At 40.4% G+C, this 14,590-nt stretch overlaps 1 protein-coding gene across 2 annotated transcripts in view; it reads right to left on the reverse strand.

Moving 5' to 3' along the window:
• Positions 1-13,035, reverse strand: part of LOC137796132 (growth/differentiation factor 11-like) — a 25,570-nt gene extending 12,535 nt beyond the window's left edge. For both annotated transcript variants that reach the window (XM_068593833.1, XM_068593835.1), the window contains exon 1: positions 11,924-13,035. In XM_068593833.1, coding sequence (XP_068449934.1) covers positions 11,924-12,338 — 415 coding nt within the window. In that variant the 5' untranslated portion in view covers positions 12,339-13,035. The remainder of the gene's footprint in view (positions 1-11,923) is intronic.
• Between the last annotated feature and the right edge of the window lie 1,555 nt (positions 13,036-14,590).

A 14,590-nucleotide genomic window follows, 5' to 3' on the forward strand; every position in this document is an offset into this window, starting at 1 on the left:
TTCAACTCCTTAAATAGGATAGATTTATTCCTGTCATGATCCTCGACTCTGGTGTTTCTGTGATTTGCACCACATGTCAAATCTGCTCATGGTTAATTTACATAGACTTCCATCTAATATAATGACATCCATCCATTGTATTCATACATTCATTTCCATGTAAAACGTTCATTTATGAAGGGAAATTTATTCTGCATCTATCTGGCTTAATAATGTGCCAACGGAATACAATAGAATATCTAATCTGCTCGTTTTTTATGAGTGTATTTGGTACATTACAAATCTAGATTTTGCAAATAAACATTTTTTTTTTCATTTAGCTTGAACGGAGCGTTGTTCTTCCTCTTTAGAAAAAAAAAGTGGATAAAAAAAAATGTTTGGAACTGTCAATCATTGCTAAATCTGAGGTTGCTCAGGCAACCTGCAAATGCTTCCTGGGTCAAAAGGTTATTTGGCACCTCAGCCTAGTTAAGAAATGGGATCAGAGGTCAAAACCGTCAGCCTCTTTACATCTCAGCGGTGCTGGGGAGGGGCAGCCCTAATAGCCAGATTGAGTTTGAAGGTCAAGGTCGACCCCATGGCAATGGTAATATGTCTTTCTTCACAACACGCGCTTTAAAAAAAAAACTGAGATTCATCTCAAATCTAAAAGACACAGCAGCGCTGAAAGAGCCCCAGTTTGTTTTTGTTTTGATTAGGGAGGAGATTCTCCAGCCAATAGTAAATTTGTTTATCAGACCTCAATTGGCCAGGAAGAACACTGCACCAGGCTGTTTTCTTCTTTTTACACTAAACAAGTGTTGTAATTGAATTATGGGCATGCATTGAGGGATATGAATTCACTGAGGTACAGATGGACTATCCATTAGAACAGTCCACGGCAAATATTGAATAAGGGCCAAGCCACGGACAGACGTGGTGATTCAGCCTGTATTTCCAGTCATTAGCGAGTGTAAATTATACAGTGTCTCACGCTGAACAAACAATATGTCAATGTTCCTTTTGGTGGGTTGCTGGGGTCACAGCAATTAACGTGGGTGGTGTTGTGTTTGCTCATCAGCACAAAACTGGGAATGAATGATTCTGCATTTTGCTTGGGGTTTACTTGTGATTACTACTTTTTGTTGTTTTTAATCGCTGCAGATGGGGACCGACACACACCAGCTCTTCCTTTGCAAACAGTTTGTATCGCTTTTGTTAAATTCTAGGAACGAAACAAAGAAACAAACCCCCAAACACAGCAGAGCAGAAATGGTTCAGCTTCTTGAGCAGAGATTATTTCTTGAGGAGCAGTAATCTGAGAAGCAGGGCCCGTATACTGTGATCCAGTAAGGACCCCCGTTATTAAACACACATGCACAACATGTGAGCTGCGTCACGTGAAACAATGACTGCATTGATAGGTGAAATCAATTTGTGCCTTTAAAGATCCTGTAAGTGCACAAGTAAGAGGCAAACCACAGAGGATGAATGCCTGCAGCTTAATTGCACACCACGTCTTGGCAGAGCGTTCCACTTGTGCAAAACCAGCAAAGCTAGTTTATAAAGACATTAAATTGCCTCTACCTGAACTAACGTTGCTCCTGCTGCGAAAACACATTATTGCTAAAAGAGCTCGTAACTTTACTGCAACGGCAGGACTGTTTTTATGGCTTAATTTCCTGAACAATTTGCTTAGTTATACTTCAGTTTTTCAACACTTTGATTTCCATCCTGCAGTAAGGACATGATAGCATCTAATTTTGCACTCAGCACCACCTACTGGAGCAACGACACCGCTCTCCTCGGGCAAACTGTAGATGCAGATACAAATTAGTCCTTAAACAGAAATAACGCTTATTTTAAATTAAAAAGTAAAGGACAGGTAAAGTTAAGTATGGACAGAGGCTGTGTTTTTCCAAAGGAAACAGGATTATTTGCTTTTCCTCCTCGTGTTCCCAGCCTACTTCATTATTATAGCGGCTTATTTCCCTGTGGTATAATTGCAGCATATGCGGCGCATGAATTTTACTGCCAGCACGCAGCAGGCCTGCAGGTGAGCCTATCAAACATCTGGTGGACTCCCTGGGTACCTGTGTCCCATATCCCAGAGCCTAATATACGTGTATATTAGGGGGAGACATACGTATATAAGAGTTTGTACACTGTGCCATCTGTTCATTTTAATATGCATTTAGCTAAGGCCTGTTTCAAAGTTAAGTGTTCTGAATAATCAAATGCAGTAATGTTGAGCCAGTTAAACAGTTGAAAACAGATGGAGAGGAAAAGTTAAGGTGCAGTTATATAATGAATAGTTAACACATGTTACCAGTGAGGCTGCATTCATGTTGGCAGTATGGCAAAAATGGTAAATGGACATTTACCATTTTTTATTCCCATTTAGAGGACGTAAGCAGAGTTCACAAAGATTTGTACTTTTTTTATGAAGACTTTAGCAACACAAAGTAACCTTACAATACGTCCTGCCGTTACAAGACCCCCACCCAATTATCATAACATGATCGAATAAATCAGTAAGCATAATACATGTATTTAAGAGTTGAAATCTAGGAGCTGTTTCATATCTTTATGTCAAAATCATTCAAGGCTCTTTGTCAAATGTCAGTCAGCAACAGTGAATGGTCACACGATTTTATGAATTAACTATAATTTATCACAAACTATGTATGAATTTAAAAATAACCGACACAGATATAGCTCATATTTTAAACAAATTCATTCAAGTTCACTTCATTATCCAAACTCTTGAAAGGCCGTTACGCTTTGTACATGTGCAAAAATGAGGCAGCGAGAGAAATGCCATCCATTGTTACAGGAGTTTCATTTGCATATATATATATATATATATATATATATATATATATATATATATATATATATATATATATATATATATATATAATTTTTTTAATGGGAAATGCAAATGTGCCATTTTGTGGTGAGTGTGTGTTTGGGAGCCCTCATGTTGAATAAATGTGACTCTAGGGTATCCCCACGCACCTCGGCATATTAATCATCGTGACACGTTCACGACCCTTCTAATAAGACAGGGGCCACAGTGCACCCCCTCAAACATCCCACCCCACCCCAGCCCCACTCCCTCTTTGTCTCTCGGTCAGTCCCAAGGGACGGGAGAGGGTGGTGGGGGAGGCCTGGCTCGAGCTGGGGATGGAGATGAGGGGGGTGTGTGTGTGAAGTTAGACCCCCTCATTCAGAAGCCCTCCCTTGGGACATCGGCAGGCACAAGACTCCTATTAGGACGGAGCACAGTAGCCCCCCAGGAGCAACAAAAGACACCTCCTAAAGCTCCCTGTTCTAGCTCAGTGAACACACACATGGAAACATGCAACCACACATAAACACACGACATACACAAGCTCTAAACTGACGGTCTTCAGCAAACAGGCTCATTGTCTTTAGTGGTGGCGTTATATGTGTTTCTATTACGAGAGAAACGTCTGTGGGACAGCTCCAGCAGGACAGGGACGGATGATGAAAAGAGCGAGCGTGCAGTGAACTGCAATTAGGTGGACAGCTGGACAGCAGGAAGCATGCTGGGCTCTCACCGCTTGTGTTTATGTGCATCCACACATACATGCAAGACGTTAACGTCAGAGGACAACGTTCTGCTCTGTTTAAAAGTTAAATCCAAACTTTTATTTGATTTCGAAATCTTTTTTTTTTTTTTTTTTTTTTTACATTTTATACATAAATAGCCAGGAAGGCGGTTTTGATTGATTAGCACACTCTGTTGTTTGTGTGCTGCTGCTTTAGATTGGTGAACGACTACTAACATTCAATTCAATGGGTATTTTTGTACTGCATTTAAAGGAAACACCTCTGCCAAATGACAATTTGGCAGAGGTGCTCAGACAGCACTGAACAGTTATTATATTTCAAGACTATCATGCATACTTGAATTGCATTTTTAGCCACTACTGCTTGTAGTCCAATCAATATCAGGCCTGTACAAGTACAGAGAAAGTATTTAAACTAACACAACTTGGCTAAAACTTAAACTTCTGAGCTGTTGCTATCTGGAAGTGGAGCAGAGGTTTGTTAACTCAAACTAAGCAGAAGCAGCAGTTGTGATTTGGTTATTATGAAGCACCAAAGAGGAAATTATCTTTGGCTCAGATGAATCCTCACCAAGTTGACAGGCATCATCCGCACAGTCAAAACATACAGCAAACTGAAATATTGTTTTTGGAAATGTATTTCTCTATCTGAAATGTGTTTTAGTGCGTATGGCATTCGATTTGACCCCGAGGCGAGGGCTTCAACTGGGAGGTAGCTCAGAGGTGACTGATGGAAAACGGAAGAAAGAGAATAAACACTTGAGAGGTGCTTAGAATGTCAGGCAGCACTATTTAGAGAAACAAACTCATACACATTTAACAGATCGTGTCTTGATTTGCAGGCTGCAGGCTGACCATATGTTTCTTCAAACGTCAGCCAAGTTATTTCGTGTATGACATGATACATCTGTTGATTACATTTAAATAACCCAAAGACAAAATATTCACCTGTTATTAACTTGCACTGCAAGGCAAGTAATCTAGTTGCTTTACTGTAAACCAATGTCACAAAAGAAAATCTGCAAAACTGTGACAGAAACCTGGTCGACCTTCAACAGCTTTGTTTTTCTGTCTGAGTTTTTTACTACTTTATTAATTACTCTTGCTCAACATAACAAACACAGCGAACCCAAGATACACATTCTGCAGCAAAATACAATGTGAAAAAAACCAGCAAGTGAGTCAACGCTGAAGCAGAACTAAAGCGGTTCAGTTCATATCTTGCAACAGCAATGTCATCACATGCTACAAGTGACATACAGCAACTCATAGTGTAAAACAAAACACTCAGGTTTGACCTCTGAGATCACTTTTCTCTCTCGTGGGTCATGGCCACTGATATCTTTGCATGTGATCAGTGAAAAACACTTCTTTAGCCACAACAACTCTTTAAAGAATTGTAAATTTAAGCAAGTATTTGTAATTACTTCACATTGATGTGACATTTGTGAAAAGAAAAAAACGAGATTGACGCTGATGCTGATCAATGAAACCAGAACAGGAAACAGGTCCTACTCTCCACAAGCCATCTCAGAAAAGCCCCATTCATTTATATGACAGTACATCTGTATTAGAAACCATTCAACAATGGCATTGAGCTGCTATAACAATAAATTGCACAAGACACGTTTTCAGCACTAATATAAGAAACCATATGATAGCCTATCAATAAGTGAAGTGTAACATTTGTGTTGTTTTACTATCCCATTAACCATGTATTTGCCATGCCTGTTTTGCTTTTGCCTGTTTGTTTTTTTTGTTGATTATTTTAATTATTTTATTCCTTTAATAAACTTCCGGTAATTAAAAAAAAAAAAAAAAACATGTCTCCGGCCCAATACCAGTCATGAATCTGTGTCCTTGTCAAATTCTAAAAACTGAATCTTAGAGTTGTTAAACTTAAATTTATTGGGGTGCAAGTCCCAGGTGGCATTGTTGGTTCCCTTTCATGCCCCCTTCTCCTAAAACCCCATCACATTTTATGAAAGAATAGTTTAATTCACTATTGACTACTGAAATCTCTGGCTTTTAAAACTGTACAAGGGAATATAATAAAAAATAACAACTATTCTAATTATGCAGATGACGCCCACATGTATCTCTCTCACAGTGACAATGCTCCCTCAGACTCAGAAACCAGTGTATTTAACAAATCAATGATAAGATAATGCAGATACACATTTCATGTGTATGCCTCATGAAGCTGCAACAAACTTACAGAATATTTAAGATGATGAAGTTCACCTGTAGAAGCAGGTTAAAACGTGTTTGCTCATCATAAAACCATCCTCTGTATGCCTCTCTATTTGTGTTTTGCATTTTTCAAATTTAATTGGTGTTGTTCATGTTGTTTTGTTGCTTGTTTAATGTTTTCTTGTGTATGAACTGTAATTAAATACACTTCTATGAACTTCTAGCCTGCTCTGAGAGTTCTCCTAAAATTGAGTGGCCAGCCATAAACTATATGTGGATAGAGTCATCACAAAGTCCTCTATTTGTTTATGAACTGCGGTTTTAAAGTCTAGTTAGAAATGCATTGTTCCATTGTCACCATCTTGGCTTTTGGCCTTCACTATCTTGTTTTTTTTGGAACCAGTCGTGACATAAAGGGGTGGAGCTAGGTACAATGATGCTAAATATGATGACAACTCCTCAACCGGACAACACCGTGGTAGCGACCTGTCAGTCACCCACTCCCTAAAGGATACCCTGCATGCTTTATCATCTATTTTACACTCAATGGGCCCTAATTTATTAAATGAACATCAAGCTGCATTAAAGAAGATGAGAAACTAGTGATTGAAACCATAAAGTCACTTACAATCTTTACTGAGGTAATAAATCAAGGGAGACGTACAATCCTCTATGCAATCAGACTTGTTTCTTGAGAGTCACTTCCTGCTGGCTATTAGAAAGCATGAAGGTTTAAGGTACATATTGTCATATTTCTCCCTGGAAGTATTTTTGTTTGAGCGTACTCAGTCACTAAAGAATTACCCAAATCTGTCAGTGTCTCGGCCATGTTTTCCCAAAAGACAATGTTTTGTTTACTGTGACCAACCCTCCCCTTTAGGAAGCATTCACTCCGACACTGTTATTCTCTAAGCAACGTGAACATATTGTTCCCTTTATGAGCCGGGTTGTACATTATATAAATCAAACTCGGCTCTTGTCCCTAAAGAAATCACTTTGACTGTGCATTTTCCCTAATGAACTTCCTGGGGTGATGTGGGTATGGAAGGAGGAAACACAACCACAGGTGATAAATACAGCAAGAAGCTGCTCTCCAGAAAAGAGGCTAATTAAATTTTCATGTCGATAATGATGAGGTAATCCACTGTTAATTGTGCTTCTCTCCAACACAGTGTCTCCCTCATGGGAGCAAACATTATGCCCATGCAGCATTTCCTTTGCTTAAACGCCTCATAGATTTAATGGACTCTTCCATAAACTGATCCTCAGAAGCTCCTTGCACACGACCACACAGAGCCTGAACGCATCCATCAACAATAATCCCCTCAATGATCTCCATTTTATCTTTTCACTCCCCTCCTTCTCCTCCTCCTCACTCATGTCCCTACACAGGTCTTAATTACTGGTGTGAAGTAATTATTTCCTTTATTGGTGAAACCTAACATCTGTTTCAGGTCTTTTTAATTGTACCTATAAAACCCTTGCATGATTTCTGTCCCTTTAGGATAGGACTGGGCTGCTTGTTGCTCCCTGTGGACTCCCCCCACCTCCCTTTACCCGCAGCATGAGCTGAGGTGCATCTAACTCGATCGCTGTCTTTGAAATCCTTTAAAATGACCAACACGGAGCTCACTCACAAGCAGTAAAAGGATTGTCTTTTTTTTTTTAACAAGGAGGCCAAAACTATTCTTGCACAGCCATGTCTCCAAACTGACATGAATGTAGTCTTACATCCGTTCTCTCAAGTTCTCAGTGTAGTATTTTTGGTAAAGCATGCATTAATTCCTAAGCAACATATTCCCAAATGCCAAGAGAAATGACCGGCTGCATGGACCGGTACACGGGAGCGTGGGAATAGGGGACGGGGGGTGAAAGGAGTGAGATTCCTGAGGTCCTGGGGAAATTTTGTCCCTGTATTAATAGACTTTGGTCCCTTTGAAATTTTATTAGCCATAAAGTTGACAGTACGTTGTGCAATTTCTACAGACCTTTCTTTCTTAAGTTTTTACTCCTTTTTAAACAAACTGGTCGTGCCCCCCAGAATCCAAACAATTCAACACCAAAGTTTATCATTCCCTCAACTGATGCCAGCAACTACACAGGGAGAACAGGTGTCATCGTCAAACTGAGACCTCCATGGAATAAATAAATCTATAAAAACCTCACATAGTCATCAACTTCCATCAAACACTGGCCAGTGAGTTGGAGACAGTCCGACTTCTGCTGCTCTGTCCTTTTAGCGCTCTCCCTCTTAATTTTTATGGTTCCTGCACCTTCAGGAAATGACCCTTTTATAGGGTCAACACTATAAAAGACTTGTTTTTTTGTGGGAGTGGTTAGTGGATGAGTGTGTGTGTGTGTGTGAGCATGTGTGTGTATGTGGTGGGGGATAAGTGTTCAAGTTACTACCGGTTCGTCTTTGCTGCCAAAGAAAGAGACCCGATGAGGTTAATAGTCTCCTCTTCCAATATATCACATAGCTGTGAACTCAGTGACCCTTTTTGTCAATAGGAGAACTTTTCTCTGGAGTGTGTGTGTGACTGGGTGAATGTGTGTGTGCCCGAGAGAGCATCCTCATGTGTCTACACAAGTGTGCACATGTGGAAATTTGTACATTCGTACCTCTACATGTGTGTCGATGTTAATTTTTTAACTCAATAGTTGTGTAAACCTGTGCTTGAACCGAATGGACCTCTTTTAAAGCGGATTACATAATACTATCAGTGTAGCACTTCCTAATGTTACACACAAGCATGATGGACAAGATGCAATTGTGGGGTGTAAAAAAGTTAGAAGTTTCAAGCTGAATAGTTATAAGAAATGTTTTAGATGTGAAGTTTTTAAGTCTAAATCTCTGTTGCCTTTAAAAGGCAAAGTTTTTCCTTGCAGATAGTCAATGATTTCCTGTTTTGGACACACTGCGATGAAAAATGTAAACATGGAATAAAGGCTCAGAGCGAGTATAAGTAAGTGTTGCTTTCTCCTTGATTCTTTCTTACTATACAATGTAAAAAATATGCAATGTCACAGAAAAGAAATGAAAGTTTCTCAAGGGCAAAGATGATACATTTTAGGCTTTTCACAAACAACCTAAACGCAAGTCAAGAATATTCGAAAAGTCGACAAAGGTGCCTCTTTTCCCGATGTCCTTTGGTAGGATTGTTTGTTAGTATTCAATGTTGCTGGAGTATTTAATGGAACAGTGTGTCGTCGACCAGCATGCACACAGAGACAGAGAAAAAGACGGGGCGATGGGAGAGAAAGGCTTGCTCTAAATGTCCTGGACAGGTGACAAATGGGAGACTAGTAGGGTCAAATCCTCACCCCACCTCAGGCAAAACTGAGCTCCAAAATACACACTATATGCACGCATGAACCTACACAAATCAACATGTAGAAACAGCTGATATGTTAATGCGAATGGATTTGTTAATAAAAATCGACACTCGTTCATAATGTTGCACAAGAAAATTACCCTGATAAACTGCTCAGGAACTGACTCATTTTCAATGCAAGAACAGCGAGCGGAGCGGTTACCTACACAACACACTACATGGAGAGAGATGTTTTAGTGCCGCACTATGATATAAATAGCTGTACTTTTCCATGAAATTTCATAGTAATTAGAGACCAGAAAGCATGGACCCTCTCAACCCCCACTGCGGCACCCACGTACCTTGAGTGAATACTAAGAAGCAACTCTGGCACAGGTCCAGTTCAGTATGTACTGTGTGAACCCACATGGCCCATCAAAGGCAGTGTGCACGAGCGTGAAAGGGTGATTGGGTTTGAGGTGCGCAGGGAATAGTGTTTGAAGTCCTCCTTCTATCAGAGAGACAGAAAAGACACTTTTAATCCTGTGAGATCACTAAGGCGCCACAGGCAAAAAGAGATGCACTCATTCTCTCAACTCTTCCATGAGTACCGGAGAAAAAGAAGAGGAAGGAGAGAGGGGGCTAACGGGGAGGAAGGTTTGGGGTAGAAGGAGGGGTGAGGGGTGAGAGAGAGAGAGAGAGAGAGAGAGAGAGAGAGAGAGAGAGAGAGAGAGAGAGAGAGAGAGAGATGGAGAAAAGGAGCAGATTATAAAACTGCAGCTGACGTAAAGAGATGAAGCAAACAGAAGCACAGAAGCAAAGCAGAATAGGAAGTGCTGTAACATGACAGATACAGCTGTAATGTCAGTCATTAGCTCCTCTGGCTGGTATGAGGCCGTTAGCCAGCGTCATGCATAATGCCCTTTTCTGGCTTGAGAAGATGTCAATTCACTTTGTGTGTTGTGTGTGAATGAGTGAGTCCGTGCAGAGGTTGGGAAGTAAAGGGTCAAAAATGCTCTTTGAGTATATTGTTGGTTTCACTTGTAATGAGCAGATGTGTTAAGCATGCCGAGTTTCATCTCGTCTGTATTTAGTGGAGAGAAAATCATAATTAATGTAGAATAGATCTGCACATCAGAGAGATAACAGCAAGTTATTATAGAAGATATTAATTGTCAGCATGAGCGAATACATCCCTGTGTTCGTAAACAAGTGATATTAATGGAAACAAAGTGGAATACAGATGATAGATAGATAGATAGATAGATAGATAGATAGATAGATAGATAGATAGATAGATAGATAGATAGATAGATAGATAGATAGATAGATAGTTTTGTGGAAATGTCCTAAACATATCTGGCCCATAAAGTGAAATTGTTGACGAATGACAAATCAAATGTGTTACGCTGCCTCCTTCAATTCACCTGTAAGATGTATAAGACATCAGCCGTGCATGTTTCCCTCTAGATTGTTGCAAGTGGCCGTTTAAAATAATTATCAGTTAAAAGCTTTGTGGTGAAATAAGAAGGATAAAGATCAAATTCAGATTAATTTGAGCCTGCAGTTAAGTGACGGTTGATTTGCAGTAATCACAGATAATACATTAAAATATATACTATGCTAATTATTGAGATATATAGATGGATAGATAGATAGATAGATAGATAGATAGATAGATAGATAGATAGATAGATAGATAGATAGATAGATAGATAGATATTATAATGAGGTATTAATAGTCTCAGACAACACATGAGGCCAAAGTCTCTTGCACATAGGCGTATCTTTGTTCACTCGTGGGGTGAAAAAAAACTGATTATTTGGAGTGTGTTTTATCCGCCTTATGCAGAATATATTACGTGTGTAAATGTTGTTGAACCCCACGATTTGCCAGGAAAAGGTCACACACTCCCCTCGACCTTAAGTGATTCTCTGTCTTTGTGTACTTGTGGTGAAAAAAAAAACGAGCTGCGCCCATAAACTTCGCATTTAAAAGGCAAGTGCGGCCGAGGGGGGCCGCTGCATGAGGGGAACAATAGCAGCTTTTTGGACACACTTTTTCTCACTGCGATGAACAGCAGGGAAACCGGTAGCGCCTCCTATAAAAGACCGATAGAGCACAGCTGCCAGGGTTCAACAGTAATTTTATAAAATGTCTCCAAGGGACCTGCCTGTGGTTTATTTCTGGATTTATGGGAAATTATAAGCGAGCGAGCCAATTGTTGGAGGAGCAATAATCAGGAAGCCTCGCGACGTGATCATGAGTCCAGAATGCACGGCCTTTATGCAAAAGAAGACATAAAAGGATGAAGTGATGCAACTGCCGGCCAAATGCTGCCTTATCATTCGTAATGCACTTGACATTCACTCGGGTCCGTCATGCGTTTCCTTCCCGTTAAACACACTAAACGCATCTTAAAGAGGACAAGTTAGAACATGACAGAAGCTAAATACTAGCCTATACTGCTCCAACGGGGCTCAACCCACCGTCATCATCATCATCATTAGCATCATCATCATCATCATCATCATCATCATCATCATCACCACCACCACCACCATGAAAACAAAAGTTCATCAGGCCATATTGGAGCTGTCTGTTTCAATGACGATGCTCTTTATGCAGCTGATTATTGATTTATCAGCTTCACGCGTAATCCCTATTTTGACAGCGGTGGGCATCAGCGGAACCATTTCTATAATATTATCAGTCCGCTTAGGACACACAGACTGGACCTCGCACTCAAAAAGTAGTTTAGGTCACTGTCCACTGTCCACTGAGCAGGCCGGAGTCCCTCACCTATCTATATTGTTGGTTTGTAAACTATTACTCACGCTCAGAGGCCATGGTGATCACGGACTCCGTGGTGGCGTGATACTCGTCCTCCTCCATAAACTCATCCTGGGACGAAGCGTCTCCCTGGAAGTCGTGATGGTCCAGCAGCTGCTGGAGCGGAGGCGCCTTGGGCAGCAGCTGATTGACCACCTCCCGGCTGATGTTGGGCGCATGCTTCAGACGCAGCTTGCTGAGGATCTGGGACTTGATGGTCTCCAGTCTCAGCACTTTGCTCTGCTCCCTCCAAACACAGGCGGAGCACTCGTGGGAACCCGCGTCCTCGTCCAGCAGGGACAGCCCGGCATCCGTGGGTGTCTCGCTGGCAGAAGGCAGCAGCAGATTGGGCTCATCGCTCCCCGACTGTCCTAGAGAGACGAGCACCATTAAGCACAGTAGGAAGTTGTACCTCGGCATGACGATGCGTGGACACCAGGCAATGCAACTTTTTTCTTTTTGTTTCTTGTCTGTTCAATCGCTATATCCCGTTATATCCCCTCTCTCGGATGTGCGCCTCTCCTTTCCTTACCCTACAAGAGGCAGGGAATCAGTGACATGCAACTAATCCAACACGATAACCCCAAAGTTGTTGTTTTTTGGCAGCAGGAGACTTTGCAATCAATTTTTAAAAAAAGAAAAAAAAGTACGTTCCAATGTGTCTTGGTACAGGCTGTTTTGATTGAAAGTGAACAAATTACTTGTCTGATGGATGGATAGCCAGCTCACGTGTAGTCGAATGGCTGTTTGGGGTCTTCTGTACAATTTAGTCCATGGAGGTGTGTAAAATGTTCAGAAGTGTCACTGAAAAATGTGCAAGTGCGGTCAAAAAGGGGCTCTTTATATATCTCAGCTGCCCGGTGTCGTAATCCGTCTCCATTGGCTAAGATTGCAACAAAAGGCTTTTAGGTCTGTCACCAAGTCAAGAGGGACAGAGCGAAGGGAGGGCGCACTCACTGTTATGAGAGTATAAATGTTTTACAGTGCACAAACAATGTCTCACATTAGAGATATTGCCCAATTAGGTTATTATGATGATGACATAATACGGCTCATTGCGCTTGTTGTTACAAATGGTTTATTATGGTGTAAATTGAAAATAAGATGCATGCATTTAAATCGAATCCATCACAGCCACTGTACATTAAATGCTTTTAAATATTTACGATGCATTTGAACAAGAAACCCACTAATGAGGAATCTTCATGAAGACCTATACCACATAGATGAGTATTATTTTGAAGTTGCACGAGCTTGTCCGCTCTGTAAATTCAACGACAACGCGACTTTAAACCAGGGAAGTAATAATTAGCCTGTTCATTTCAAATCAAGAGCTCTAAATTGCACAAAGGTGGTTTTAAGAAGGCTGCATTCCATACTAATAACACATGTTCGTTTAAAAGATTAATTTTAGACATGTAGCAGCAGGTCTGCTCGTATAAAGACGGTTTAATAAGCCTTTAAGGCTATTGACATTATATTTGCACTGATTAGTGTATGGTGTAAGCCTTGTGAAAATGTCTCATTTTGTATTGTTTCCATTGGAAGTATGTGTTGTATAATATAAAGTATTCTGTGTGTCACATTTGATCTGTAAACCCACAGTATGCCAAGACAGAGAACCTGAACAAAATGTTGCCCAACTTAAACCATTAAGAGATGCTGTATTCATGACTAGTTATCTGCTTATTAAAAACTAGGATATTTCTGGAACTGATTTATTTATGTACAAATTGTACTTCACGGAGCAACGAGCCGCCTACACTCAGTAAACCATCACTGACTCACTAGTGTCATCTGCTGGAGGGAAACACAGTAGCAGAATCGTTAAGGTTAGTTAATAGTTACCACGTGCTGCCATTTTTTCATTGTCTTTTTAGGTCGGATTGTGGTACTTTATTGTGAAACAGGGCTGGTCATCATCTCGCTTGAGAATAGAACAGTAATACATCTTTATAGATCAAATACTGATAGAACTAGAAGTTAGTGAGGATCAAGCATTGGCTGTTCCTCTTCATGCTGTTAAGGTGGAGCTTTTCAGATATTATTGTATGGGATCACTTTTGCTCCTGGTTGCTCACATTCCCTTCTATCCACTTCGATGGAAGGAATCAAGTCACAATTAAATATCACTTTACTGCTGACCTGAAACATAAAATAAAAATCAACATAGTTGGAGTGACAGAGTTTACCAGACTTTTCGAAATGAAATAGATTTAAAAAAAGTCCTCAAGGGATAATATAACAAACGTGTTCACTGTGTATATGTTCATGGATGCAGATGGAATGTGAATAATCAATGTATAAAAGGCAACAACACAAGAAGCAGAATTCAGAGTAACAACCTCCTTGCAATGCCCAGCTGGTCCCAACCATAACATTGATGCTCACATTTTAATTTATATGACGAGAGAATTTGCCCATTACGTCTTGATTTGCATTGTACATGATTACCATCCAATACTATGTGTCTGCTGAACAGATGCAAACATAGTTATGTTGTTTAAATGTGTTAATATGAATAAGGGACCAAGTACTCACCACAGCCTCACCCACACATAAACAACTCATAACAGCTTTAGGAGCTACTGTTTACTTTTTGACTGGAAACCTTCTGATGCTGAGGATCTGTCAGTCGATGACTATCAAGAAATGCAGAGTGCAATGCTGAT

Source organism: Clinocottus analis, unplaced genomic scaffold (genome assembly GCF_023055335.1).
Source record: "Clinocottus analis isolate CAN_PGR_092001 unplaced genomic scaffold, fCliAna1.0.p SCAF_3, whole genome shotgun sequence".
Taxonomy (NCBI): Eukaryota; Metazoa; Chordata; class Actinopteri; order Perciformes; family Cottidae; genus Clinocottus; species Clinocottus analis.